At 39.2% G+C, this 13,704-nt stretch overlaps 1 protein-coding gene across 2 annotated transcripts in view; it reads left to right on the forward strand.

Annotated features, from left to right (window-relative positions):
* Positions 1-13,704, forward strand: part of LOC309542721 (guanine nucleotide-binding protein G(q) subunit alpha) — a 97,211-nt gene that overhangs the window by 70,375 nt on the left and 13,132 nt on the right. For both annotated transcript variants that reach the window (XM_082241653.1, XM_082241654.1), the window contains exons 4-5: positions 8,724-8,852; positions 10,671-10,800. In XM_082241653.1, coding sequence (XP_082097779.1) covers positions 8,724-8,852; positions 10,671-10,800 — 259 coding nt within the window. The remainder of the gene's footprint in view (positions 1-8,723; positions 8,853-10,670; positions 10,801-13,704) is intronic.

The following is a 13,704-nucleotide window of genomic DNA, read 5'->3' on the forward strand; positions in this document are numbered from 1 at the left end:
TCCCCTCAGTCTTTGCTGCCTGGTCAGAGTTGTGCATCAGAATGATCTCATCTTTGATGTAGAAGAATCCGCAGACATAGAATCTGCAGTGTTGAAAATGACCAGAAATGATGGATTGGAGCATGTCCTCCCACACCCTAATTAGATTTTCTAGGCAATGTGTTGTAGTCAAATGATGTACCTATTTTAACTTACAATTATATAACATCAGCTTGCATCATTGTTGTGACAAATGTGGTAAAAACTGTATGATTTTATAAAGCCATTTAAACTACCTGATTACTGAGTGTTAAAAAAGACTATCTCAGTGTGGTGCAAATTTTTAGCGGCTTTCCTACTCAAAGTTTTCTACACACATAGAGTTACAGTTGTTTCTGATACAGAACAGAGTAGCAAAGGAAGCTGTAATCTTCAATAGGAAAAGATCTAAGTACAATGGTACCTCCGGTTACGAACTTAATTCGTTCCGGAGGTCTGTTTGTAACCCGGAACCGTTCTTAACACGAATGGCGCCTCCTGCTGCTGCTGCACCGCTGGCACACAACTTCCTCTCGCATCCCAGGGCCAAGTTCACAGCAAGGAGCATCTACTTCCGGGTTAGCAGAGCTCGTAACCCGAAGCATTGGTAAGGGGGACGCTACGTAACATGAGGTATCACTGTACACGTGCCCAGTGACAGACACTCTTCAATTTTCTCCTCTGAAAGATTGCCCCTCTTCCCAGTTCTTCTGTACTGCCAATCATTTTAGAAACACTTATGTATGTAACAACAGCAGCTGGGATTCTATATGCACAGAAATGGAAGGAAGAAGAAGTTTCAACAAAAGAGCAGTGGTTAAGTTAGATAATGGGCTATGCAGAACTGACAAAACGTAAAGCAAAATTAAAACAATCTAATGATGAGTGTTGTATAGAAGAATAGATGCCTTTTTCAGACTATTTAAAGAAAGGTTATAGTATGATGAACTTGCTAGCAGGACTTGAGCTATGAGCATCAGAAGTAATTAGATCATAATACTGTGGTTATGATTTGATAGATAGAAAACAGGGTGCAGCAAAAGCAGAGAAACAACTCCATGGAAAAAGGGGTGGGAAGTTGACAAAAACAAGAGGAAGGAGAAAGCTGTTTTGACTGTATTTGTTAAACATGTTGAAAATTAAAACATAATGAGAAAATAAAATTGTTTTTGACTAGTGCCTAAAAACAGATAGTGATGGCACCAGCGTGGTTGAAGCATTCCACAAATGTGTGCGACCACTGGGAAGACCTGTTCTCATGTGACCACCCCACCCCTCTCGGAGGCGGCACACAGAGAAGGGCCTTAATATGCTTTAAAATAGAACAAGGATCCACTCGCCTCTTCAGGATACCACTGACTTGCACTTCCTACAAGGCTCCTGACAAGTCCCAAAGAAAGCATTACTTAGGCGCAGGTGAACAGGAAAGGAAGAAAAGAAAGGAACCAGCCTATACTGAAGAAATCTAGTTCCTGCAGTGATCCAAGGGCTTGTAACATCTTGGGAAAGCTTAACACAGAGCAGCCTCTGGGTACATTATAATGAGCTGTCACAATATCATTTCCCCACAGGGTTTTACTTTACCCCTTTTGTTAGAGCTGGTTTCCCCACTGGTTAAGTTTTCTAGTCCTTCAGGAGGCTGCTCTATGTTAAGCTTTACTTAACTTTACTTTCATAAACATAAACAATCACATGCTTATTCAAACATGGGTATGTTCCCATTTGAATTGTTGATGGAAGTCTTCTTAGACTTATAAACAAAACTGCGTTGAGACTTGCACCAGAGATTTACCTCACTCAGGCCTTACAATTGTGAAAGGTTTTTATTTTCACCTCAGCAGTATTTTCTTTGTTCCTTACAGAGAGCTCCTGCACAGGTTTCTCCCTATTAACATTTAGGGATCTTTCTCTGTCTGTTTCAAATCCGACAGATCACGCTGACACAACACTGTCCTCAGCAGTATCCTGAAAACATCCTCTCTTAGCAGCCATTGTCCCTCACACACATGCACAGAGAGAGCAGAAAACAGTTAAAAAATAACAGTTACTGGAATAACAGTCACAACAGAATGAAATACCTCTCTCTGTGATTCAGTCAGCCAAAAACATAAGAGCAACTGCCGGGGGGGAACAATGTTAAAAGTACCCAGTAATTTAGCATAAGTAAACATCTGCATTTCAGGAAATTATATCATTATCCTTAACAGATACTTGCATTAGAGATGGCTAGAGCTTTGGTGGATCAGTTTGACAGGCATGTTATGCTATGATTGAGAACTACCTATCATCACATCTACTATTGAGAGGTCTTTGGTAGAAATTACTGGTGCTTCCTTTGATGGGCGGACACCACATGAACGGCACTTCCTCCCTCTGATTCCTTGTATTGATGCTGTGCTCATTGCTCAGGTCAAAGCCAAATGAGACGCACAGCCCCTGTACATTTGCAGAGTTCCAGCTGAACCGAACTTAGTAACATTTACCATATTTTTCGCTCTATAAGACACACCAGACCACAAGACGCACCTAGTTTTTGGAGGAGGAAAACAAGAAAAAAAATTCTGAATCTCAGAAGCCAGAACAGCAAGAGGGATCGTTGCGCAGTGAAAGCAGCAATCCCTCTTGCTGTTCTGGCTTCTGGGATAGCTGCGCAGCCTGCATTCGCTCCATAAGACGCACACACATTTCCCCTTACGGTTTAGGAGGGGAAAAGTGAGTCTTATAGAGCAAAAAATACAGAAAATGCACATGGAAGACTGCTAGCTAAAGCCATTGTTGCTAACTATCTACATTCACAGAACCCATTTTATATCAGCTTGTCTGTGAGGAAATCTTTTGTGTCAGTTGTGGAATCCCAGCACATTCGGGAGGATTCTTGAGGTATGGGCCAGGACAAGGATGGCAAACTGATGGGCTTGTACAGTAGATGCTAATGGACTACATCTTTTCTTGTCTGTGACCATTGGCAGTGCTAGCTGAGGTTGATGGAAGTTGTAGTCCAGTAGCATCTGGTTCCCCATGTATTTCTCTGAGCCCATTCTGTTCACCCAGGGACTAACCAGGCCAGTTTGGCCTCACCCTTGCTTTTATTACTTGGAAGTGCATTCATGAACATAGCCTGTTCTTCCCTGCATGTTGCAGATGAAGTTTGGTTGGGATGGGTAAGGAGTACTACATTATCTTGGAGGGAGGCTTACAAGGAACCCTGGAGCTCTCTGGAAAACTGCTTAGGTGGTGGCTTGCCCTTGCATTTTGCCTGTGTAGTGCTATAAGGCAACTTTTATTCTGATAGTTCCGCATAACTAATAATATGCATGCTACAAAACCTGTAATAAGATCTTTAATCCTTTGTGAATGCTGAAATTTATGTTTGGGTGTAGCACTAAAGGAGACTTACTCAAAAGTCATGACCTTCAACTTTGAGACAAGAAATCTCATTGACTGTTGTGGTTAAGAACTGACACTCTTCGTTTGCATAATTTATACTTGCAGTAATGCTCTCTAATGTTTTTCCTGGAAATTCTCATTAGACTTAGAATAATTCAGGCACCTTTGAAAGCTGTGCGGCACACATTCTCTCTCTCTCTCTCTCTCTCTCTCTCCCCTCTCCCTCTCCCTCTCCCTCTCCCTCTCCCTCTCCTCTTCCCTCCCTACACACACACACACACACACACATACACATGCATGTTTCTGGAAAGCTATTTCAGTCACTGGCTTTTTATATTTTGAGTGATACATTCAGTTAACTATTTAACCAAGAAAAAATGAAGCACGTGTGTGCACACACATTTTTACAAATCTTTATATATGTCTAGTACAGGCCATATTTTACAAGTTAATTATAGTTGTAATTCATCTTATAAAAATAATATTAACAGGCTGCTAAGGCAATTCTGCTGGGTTGCCATAGAGATAGAGCTGAGGTGCATTACCAAGGTAATATGTGTATAACAAGCAATTGGCCACAACACTTTCTGATGCAGCTACAGAATCCCAGTATAGCATGGATTTGCAGTGTAGTTTAGGAGATAGTAATATTGGTCACAGTTATCAGACAGATAAAAATTTCATGGAGAGTCTAGATAATATTACATTACAGTCCTTTGGATGAGGTGGGAAAGAAATGTAAATTTCAAAGAGGAGATTCAAAGGCTGCCTGACAATAAGAAATTGCCAACACACTCAAAAAGACTCAAGACAAGAAAGATGGGCAGCAAGTTATATTTATTAAAATTCAACAACTATAGAATCTGGCAATCATAATAATTCAATCAAAATGAGATCTGGGTGGTGAGGTACATTTATGGGAAGATTCCAACTTTCCCATCTCCTGATCCAGCTGTGATCCTGCATAAAGGTCTAATGATATTCTCCCCCCTCACTGCATAGTCCTTGGGTATATGAACCTGACAAGCACACCGTGACCCCGTTGGTCATCGTTCACCCCAGTGCGCCAGACAGGCCCAAGCACCACTCTGTCAGATATTTCCCAAAATCCACTCACCCACCCGGACCAAATGCCAGTTAGCCAGATTCAAACAAAACGCCACTCCAGTCACACAGACAACACCCAACAGTGTGAAGTAGGCAAAAAAGATGTGGCATGGGCCAATTAGTGTCACCCAGAAAATTCCTACTGCAATGAAAGCAACTAGCAGAGCCTACACTGCAAAAGGGGCAGGAGGGTGGGAGCCTCAGTGAAAAGAGGGGAGAGTATGGGGTGGAGGGGGCTTAAATAGGCTGATCTCCACTTCTCCCCCATAGCGCAGGTCACCCCACGTGGTTGCCCACATTACCACTGTGGGAGAGTCCATCTCTTATTGCATACGGGGAAGAAACAGAATTTGGTGGGGCAGTTAGCATCTTTTTTTACATTCTTGACAGAAATCACTTTATCTGGGCAGCCTTATAGCATAGCTGGATAGATTCCACTTGTTCTGAGATAATACAATTGATTAACAACCAGTTCAACAGCAGAGAGACAAAAGATAGTGGTGTCTTATAGTGTTTTTTCCAGAAATAATTGCGTGAGCTTTCCTGACTTGAATGACTTTCAACTGTCAGTTTAAGACAACAGGTGAATATATATACATACAGAATACACACGTACCTTGCTACTTTCCTAACAGAAGTTTTGATAATACTTAGGTAAGGTGAGACTCTCACATTGCCTTGTGACGGCCCTTCTTCTGATGAGAAGTTAGCATAGGTTCATATATTCTAAAACCCACTTTTAAGAATTAAGCAGGTTTGTACAATCTGTGAAACCAAATATTCCAAACCAGATTTATGCATATCAAGTGCACCTTCATACAAGACTAATAGGGGATTTTTTTCAGCATGCTGAAAATGTTATTAATCAGCTAGTATTCTAAAATAATGTACTTAAAAACATTATATTTCACAGTAAAAAAAGATTTTTTTTGAAAGATCTGGAATGGATCTTTAATGTTTTCGTTTGTGTGGCCTGTGCTCAATCATCTTCCAGGTTTCTGTGTGTGCATGCTCATAACTCCTGCATTTACTGGCTGGAGGAACATGCGAGTTTGTAATCAAAGCCACAAAATTTGATGGAGGTTGCAGAGCTTTGAAAAATTAAAGGATAAGGTGCAAGACTGGTTTCACTATGCCCAAATTAATGAGGTGGTTAAGCTGGACAAAAAAACAGGTTTCCAGGTGGAAAAATCGAAACTTGAGACAGAGTTGTTAGAACCAAAGACCAAGGTTTTATCGAGAATGTATAACTTGCTGCTTAAATGGAACACTCAGGATGAGACAGTTAAGTCAGCCATGATAAAGTGGGCTCAAGACATTGGGTACAACATTATGTCTGATGACTGGGAAAAGTTATGTACCACTGGTATTAAATTTACGGCATGTAATGCCTTGAAAGAAAATATTATGAAAATGATATATAGGTGGTACATGACACCAGTCAAGCTTGCAAAGATATACCATCTGTCTGATAATAAATGTTGGAAGTGTAAGGAGGCTGAAGGGACATTCTTTCACCTTTGGTGGACTTGTCCAAGAGTGAAGGCCTTCTGGGAAATGATCTATAATGAGTTAAAAAAGGTGTTTAAGTACACCTTTCCCAAGAAACCGGAGGCCTTCCTCTTGGGCATTGTGGGCCAAAAGGTGTTAAAGAAGGATAGAACATTTTTTATGTATGCAACTACTGCAGCAAGAATTCTTATCGCTAAACATTGGAAGACTCAAGATTTGCCCACACTGGAAGAGTGGCAAACGCAATTGATGGACTACATGGAATTGGCCGAGATGAATGTCAGGATTCGAGATCTGGGAGAAGAAGCAATGGAGGAGGACTGGAAAAAATTTAAGGACTATTTACAAAAATTTTATAAGTTACATGAACTATAGGAATTTGCACGATCCGGAAGGTTAGCCCCAGCAACGAGAGTGGAATATATATGAAATTAGATAATAATTATGAAAGAACTAAGGTTTAAAGGTTTGTTTTTTTTAAAAAAAAAAAGATGAGTAATTTGGATAATAAGTAATTTAAACCTAAAATGTATTTGAAGTTACAAAAGAAACACACGAAATAAGGTTATAATTTGCTGTCAAATTTATTGTTGAGAATGCACTGTGCGGGAGATGTGGGGAAGTCCGTTGGTGGATTGAAAAAGGATTTGGAAATGGTCGGTCCTTTTGTTTTTTTTCTGTCTTCTCTTTTCTTGTTGATTTCTTCTGTGCTGTTTATTTCTATCTGAAAAAATGCAATAAAAAATATTATAAAAAATAAAAAAAACAAAGCCACAAAATTTGAGCACAGCACCCCACCATTCATGTGGAAAGGAAAACCCAGCAATCTTTAAAAGAGTGACATGTGACCAAAGGTTCAGACCACACAATCACAACTACAAACTCACTCTTAAAAATGTCATGTCAAATGGCAACTCTAGGTTGGGAATAAAGATGATAAAAGCAAGAAGTCCTTTAAAAAGTAGCCTCCTATGAGGAAAAACCACACATGCAGTACCCTTAGATATTTCTTCATAAAGAAAAAAATCAGTCAGAGTACCCTCATGTTTGAAAACAAAGCTTTTTATAGAACAAGAATTCTGTTCTAGAGGAGTGGGTGGGAGGAGCTATTTGGTTATGGATCCACTAACCCATCTGACCAGTGGAAAAACTGCTTTGGTTCTTGGTTTTCATCTTCTACTGTCCCCCTCCCCCCTTGGTACGAGTGAAAAATCAGAATGCAAGTTGTTATTTTTCAGGGTGCCAGATTATGTGGTGGGTTCTACACCTGCCCTTTCATGGGAGACTCACCAATATGAGAAATACAGTGGTACCTCTGGTTACGTACTTAATTCGTTCCGGAGGTCCATTCTTAACCTGAAACTGTTCCTGACCTGAAGCACCACTTTAGCTAATGGGGCCTCCTGCTGCTGCCGCACCACTGCTGCCCGATTTCTGTTCTCATCCTGAAGCAAAGTTCTTAACCCGAGGTACTATTTCTGGGTTAATGGAGTCTGTAACCTGAAGCGTATGTAACCTGAAGCGCCTGTAACCCGAGGTACCACTGTATGTACCTGGCATTGCGCTCTGCTGTAGAAATGAAACATGAATGTAACCCGCAAAGCAAGTCAGATACTGTTATTTCTTCCTCGTTGTGCAGTAGCCCCTCATTAGGCCTTGCTAACCTGTCTTTGATCTTGCATGAAAACTTCTGATTAGTCAAGACAGGTTGATGTGAAATGCAGGAAAGGAATGTGAACCTGTGAACGTAGTGAGCCACATCAAGAGTTTCTGAAGTGGAGGGCCTGTTTCCCAGGGGTTGTAGTGCAAAAAGGCAAGGGGCATAGAGACTGGCAGCATCTAAGGGGCTTCAGACACACTGTCTTCTTGGGCAGGCAGTTTACCTTTTTAAATGTAGGAATATAGTGAAAATGCCACACCTATATACTCTCACCCTCTACCCTGAGTAATTTAGTGTGTCCTTTTCGTTTTGTAAATTATGATCGGTTCTTTTGGGGGGAATTTAATAGTTGAAGTATCCTATTCCTTTCATCAGTTTTTTTCTGAAAGGATTTCATTTTGTCTGGGTCTGCAGGGGGGGGGGGAGTAATTATTGGTGCTTTTATATTCAGTTCTATGTTTTTAAGATCATTTTCAAAGGAAGATGGCTGAATATTGTTTCTTAATACACTGCTACTTATGCACCTATTAAAACGTAGTAGATGAAACCTTTGTGTAATGAGGGAGAAGAGTGATTGCAACACAAGATTATCTCCCTCTCCATAGATTGCAGTCAAGTACCCTGTCCAAATTCTGATTTACTGCCCTGGAGGCTAATCCTGCTATGCCTGTTTCACAGGGAGTATCTTTTGTTCAAATACCCCTCCACCTGGTGAAAGCTGGTATTTTCTATGACAGGCTAATTCCATTTTTCAATTACCTTCCCTGAGATTTTGAACATTCTTGGAATTGTGGTGATTTTCAGCCACAACTGATTAAAACTAACAAAGCCATAATACACAAAATTGTTAGCTCTTGGTGTCAAAATGCTTGTTTCTTCTACAGTTATTCAAGAATTAATTACATTCCTGTACACTTTGTTACCACTTTACCACATGCACTCAAAAATTTCTTTGTCCTTTAAATCCATACTGTGTCTTTCTTCAAAAGGAGTAGAGTATCACTATATTTCATTGCTGTTGTTTCTTTCCTGTCTATAGTTATCTTAATGATATGGACCGTATAGCAGATTCTGGCTATCTACCTACCCAACAAGATGTCCTTAGAGTCCGAGTTCCAACTACAGGAATCATTGAATACCCATTTGACTTGCAAAGTGTCATTTTCAGGTAGAGAAAAAGGCTTTAAAAATTGTTATTACTTGATACATTAATTTTGGGGGTTTTTTTAAGCATGTATAATCAACTGTGAGAAAATATCAATTTTGAAGAATTTCTTTCCTTTTTTAAAAATGGTAACAACAATTTCCATTTGGATACACATTCAGGGAAACTATTGTCAAACTGCAATCTCCACCACCTCTTATTTTACATTGTTCAAGAATGTGGGGTAGAGAAGAGATTTACTTGCATTAATGTATGTACAACATACATACAATTTAATGTACAATTTAAATATAAGTTTCAAACAAGCACACATTTTTTAAAATGAAAAGTAGTGCCCCTGCACCTGCAAATTTATATAAATATATTGCATCCACAAACCAGTTGCTGGTATAAAATCTTCTCTACAAATTCTGCCTCATCTTTAGTTTTTTAAAAACAAACTTTAAAAATAATAATTTGCTAGTGAACAGAAATCTCCACATTTTATGCGTTTTACAACCTCATTATGCTGACATTAGCTGTGCATGTTTAAAATATTTCAGAATGTTATCATAATTTGTTTTAAAGGAGCAGACTGTTTACCATATCAAGCAGAAAGTTTCATTTTTAATCTTTTAAAATGCCAGTTAGCTATAATGTGTTTATAACAACTTGTACAGAAACTTTTTTACGTGAACTAAAAGTAATGAATAGGTCTCCTGCTCAGTGATGTCTGGGGCAGCAGTGCCTCTCAGCAGAAGCTGAGTGCATTAGAATGCATTATGCATTCTAAACATTATAACTTTTTGTTAAATTTCTTCTTAAATGTCTTTAGGAATTATAGTCTAGCTAACAAAAGTTATTTGTCAGATCTGTGCAGTATTTCCCATCAGCTCTATTCCATTATTCATTTTTCTGCTTTTGATCCCCCCATATAATTATATAATGTGTTTGAATGCTAGCTTTCTCTTGAAAAAAGGAGTATTTCATACCATGCATACTATTTTGTTACAGATTAATGTAAAATATAGGCTGCATTCTCACACAATAGTAAACTGAGCTTTCATATTGCAAGAACAGACCTATAATTGTTTACTAAAATAAGACATCTTCAAATTGTGGTTTATTAAACCAGTTTGTTCCAAACAAACCATAACGAAGATTAACCACAGTTTAGGGTTTGGATGTTACCCTAAACTTTAGTTAATCAAAAATGATGAGAAAGTTCAATCTCTTTCCTGCAGCTGCACCAGAATAGTGGTGGTGGTGGGGATGCACAAGCTTCAGACTCACACAGGGTCGTCCTCGTTCAAATAAAACAAGGGCAACAGTGAAGTAGACAGACCACATGCTGGCTTTTGTTCCACACACACTTCCAAGTTTTATATGTTCACATTAGTTGTCAGAATCTTTTATATCCCAGTTTTACTTCTAAAGGACATCTCATGCTCAAGCGAAGCAAGTGTCAATATTTGATGCAACATTTCTGTAAGCCAGATATTTTCCATAACTTTATTCAAGGTGTACTTTGAGGCATTAATGATCAGAATTCTTAAGGCTGCATCTTTACTCAATTTATTATGGAATAATCTCACTGAACTTCTATTTAGGTATGTTTGGTTATTACTGAGCTGCTACAGACTGGCTGACTCCTCAAGCTGGTCCTCCTCTTGTGGTTTACTCATGATATAGAACACACACCTGTTTTCCATTTAAATGTGGATGGAATGCCAGTGTATAGTTGGCTGGCTCTAATGCCTTTCTAATTGATTGCTTTAATGTAAATAATACCATGCTTTTTATATCTTACCTTTTGACCCATGTATTTTGCTGTTATTACAGAATGGTGGATGTGGGGGGGCAGCGATCAGAGCGAAGAAAATGGATACACTGCTTTGAAAATGTCACCTCTATCATGTTTCTAGTAGCCCTTAGTGAATATGATCAAGTACTTGTGGAATCAGACAATGAGGTAAGCAATTTTAAAAATGCACCATTACTTGAGAAGTAATTTAAGGCTCCCATATAAATTTGCCCATGTGCTGACATTTTTCCATGGCATTCTGAGGCTATTCAGATAGTTGCAAGCAGGGCCTTTTCTGTGGTATCACCCCTGTTGTGGAAGACGCTGCTCAAAGAAGTTTGTCAAGATGGTTCTTCCATGGTCTTTTGCAAGTTGGCTGAGACATTTTAATGCATCGGGCTTTTGAGGAGTTGTTGAGTCTCTTTTGTTGTTTTTGTCTGACGTTTTATGAAATCCCTGTTCACAATTCCCTCAGTCAAGGAAGAGGATGGATCCCTATCTTATCCTTTGCATAGCTCTGTTCAAATAAATGTCTATTCATTTCATGTAATTGATACTTTTATAGCAGCATACTATAACAAGCTTTGCTCAGATTACTCTTGTTTATCAAACTGTCAAGAGGAGTAACACATAAGTACAAGATGAACAAAATAATATTTTATGTATATCACATCATTTCAGATTAGGGCAATTTCACCCATGTGTGTCCATCACATAGTGCACACTTTCAACGCTTCTGCCTCTCCCTTCCCCGACTACTCCTTCTGTGGGCGGAAATACTATAGCCCTAGGGGTGCTAGGGCTTGTAATCCTAGTCACCTTCTCAGCCAGTAGTTGCCAGCCGAAGTTTTGAGGTCCTCTTTGTGGTTTCATCAAGAACTGTGACTTGTGGTACAGTGACGCAAAACAGCCTTCTTGGTGGAAGTGCTCCAATTGTGGAGCTCCTTTGCTGGGAAAGTGTATTAGTCCTCTATGTTGACAACCTTTTCACCATTGGCTAAAGACACATCTGTTTATCTGGGCTTTGGGGACAAAATTAGATTTGAAACCCAAAATTTTTAGTATCACTTCCTGCTGGACTGTGTTTTGGGGGCTTTAGGTAATGTAATTTTATTTGTATTGATCACTGTTTTCTGATGGTTGTATTTTACTACATAGGATCCTGCTTTTGGGGCGCAGCGTTGAGGAGCTAGAGAGGAAAATTAGGTCATTTGTCTCCACTAGCAGGGCCACATTCCTTGAGTAGAGCTACAGTGAGGGAAACCTCCTGACAGCAGGAAGAAATCTGTATCCAAATCACAATGTCTTTTGAACTTCTGCAATGAACCATCCCATTTAGCTGGGTGTTTCCTTTTTCTACCATGGAGTTTTTCTTTCGGCAAGATTGAATCACATTTAAATGCAAATGTGCATAGAGATAATCTAGCCTGGAAAGCACTTACCAAGGAAGTCATTATGTGTAAGGGAACTTGTTAATTTATGATATGATTTTAAACACATTAGTCATGCTTCAAGTTTGAGGCATGTACAGTCATACTTTGGGTTACAGATGCTTCAGGTTGTGCGTTTTCGGGAACAGGTTACTTCAGGGTTTCAGCGCATGTGCAGAAGCACTAAGTTGCGCTATGCGCAGAAGTGCTGAATCGCGACCCACGCATGTGCAGGCTGCGAGTTGCGAACGTGCCTCCCGCACGGATCACGTTTGCAACCCAAGCGTCCACCCAAGCACAACAAAGGGGGGGTTTTATTTTAAAAAATCATTTCCTCCTCCTCCTCCTCCTCCTCCTCCTTCTTTATTGACTTTATATACCGCCCTATACTCAAAGGTCTCAGGGCAGTTTTTTCATATTTGTTTAAGGCTGGGTGGACTTTATTTTCATGTACTCATGACTCAGTTTTGAGTCAAGAGCCTTTATGAAAATCTCAACAGAAAAGAAAAATTGAGGACACTTTATCCTTTATCACCACTAAGAGAAGCATATGATATAGTATAACCCTACTCTGCATTTGTTTGATCTTTTAATCTCATAATTAAATTATTAGATTAAACAATACGTGGTTGCTCTGCTGTGTTCCTTCTTCAATACTTTATTTTAAATAATTTATAAGAAGAGGACCTCTTAATTATACTGCCTTATCCATCCCCCTCTCAATTTTCTCTACTTTTTTTCTATTATTAAGAAATAATTGAATAATTGCTTTCTGAATTGCATTTGTTGGTTTCTTGAAGTGTAAGTAGTTTCATTTCAATGTATTGATGATAGAATAACTAGTTTTCATCACTTGAAACTGCCAGTCCTGGTATCACTCTGTATCTAGTCTAGTGTTAGAATGGGTTTTTCTGTATTTTCTGTATTTTCCTATATACATAAAAATGTAATGCTGTTGTCATGCTGCAGTTTCTGTGGCTGCCAATAGGTGGCCATGCCAACTCCAGCAGTATGACAGGGTGGCAGGCAGCCCAAATGTTTAATAGAGTGGGGATAGGGCAGTTGGGCAAATTGCTCTGTGAAGCGCCACTTCTGCTATACATGTCTGCAGTAAAGTTCTGAAGTGCCTTCCCCCTCTTTTAAAAGTGGGTGGCAGTTACAAACAACCATACAAATCTGGAAACAGAAACCTTTAGCTTATGTCTCTGAAATCTCTCTATTTAGTCCCCTGTATTTTCACCCACTTTCTCATTCTAAAGAACAGTAGATATTAAGGGCTGGAGGAGTAGGGGACTTTATGACTGAGATTTCTATATAAATGGTAAACTTATCAAAGAAATGGAATTGAATGAGAAATTGGAAAACATCCACATCCCTTGGTTTACAGATTAGTGCTTTTCTGCACAACAAAACTGTTGAAACCTCTGCCACATGTGATCTTTCCAATTTTGAAAATTTTATTCTCTTATTTCTTCACACTATTCAAAAGGTACAATTTAAAGTATTGTTAAAATTTTGCTCAGATATGAACCTGTTAACCAAATGAGTTTAAGAATTTCCTGGAACACAAACGTAAAATGTGACATAACTGAAGACACTTGACTAGCAATGTGGGGGGAAATCTCTTTTTCATAATGGGATA

Source organism: Podarcis vaucheri (genome assembly GCF_965113315.1).
Source record: "Podarcis vaucheri genome assembly, chromosome: 11".
In the NCBI taxonomy this organism is placed as follows: Eukaryota; Metazoa; Chordata; class Lepidosauria; order Squamata; family Lacertidae; genus Podarcis; species Podarcis vaucheri.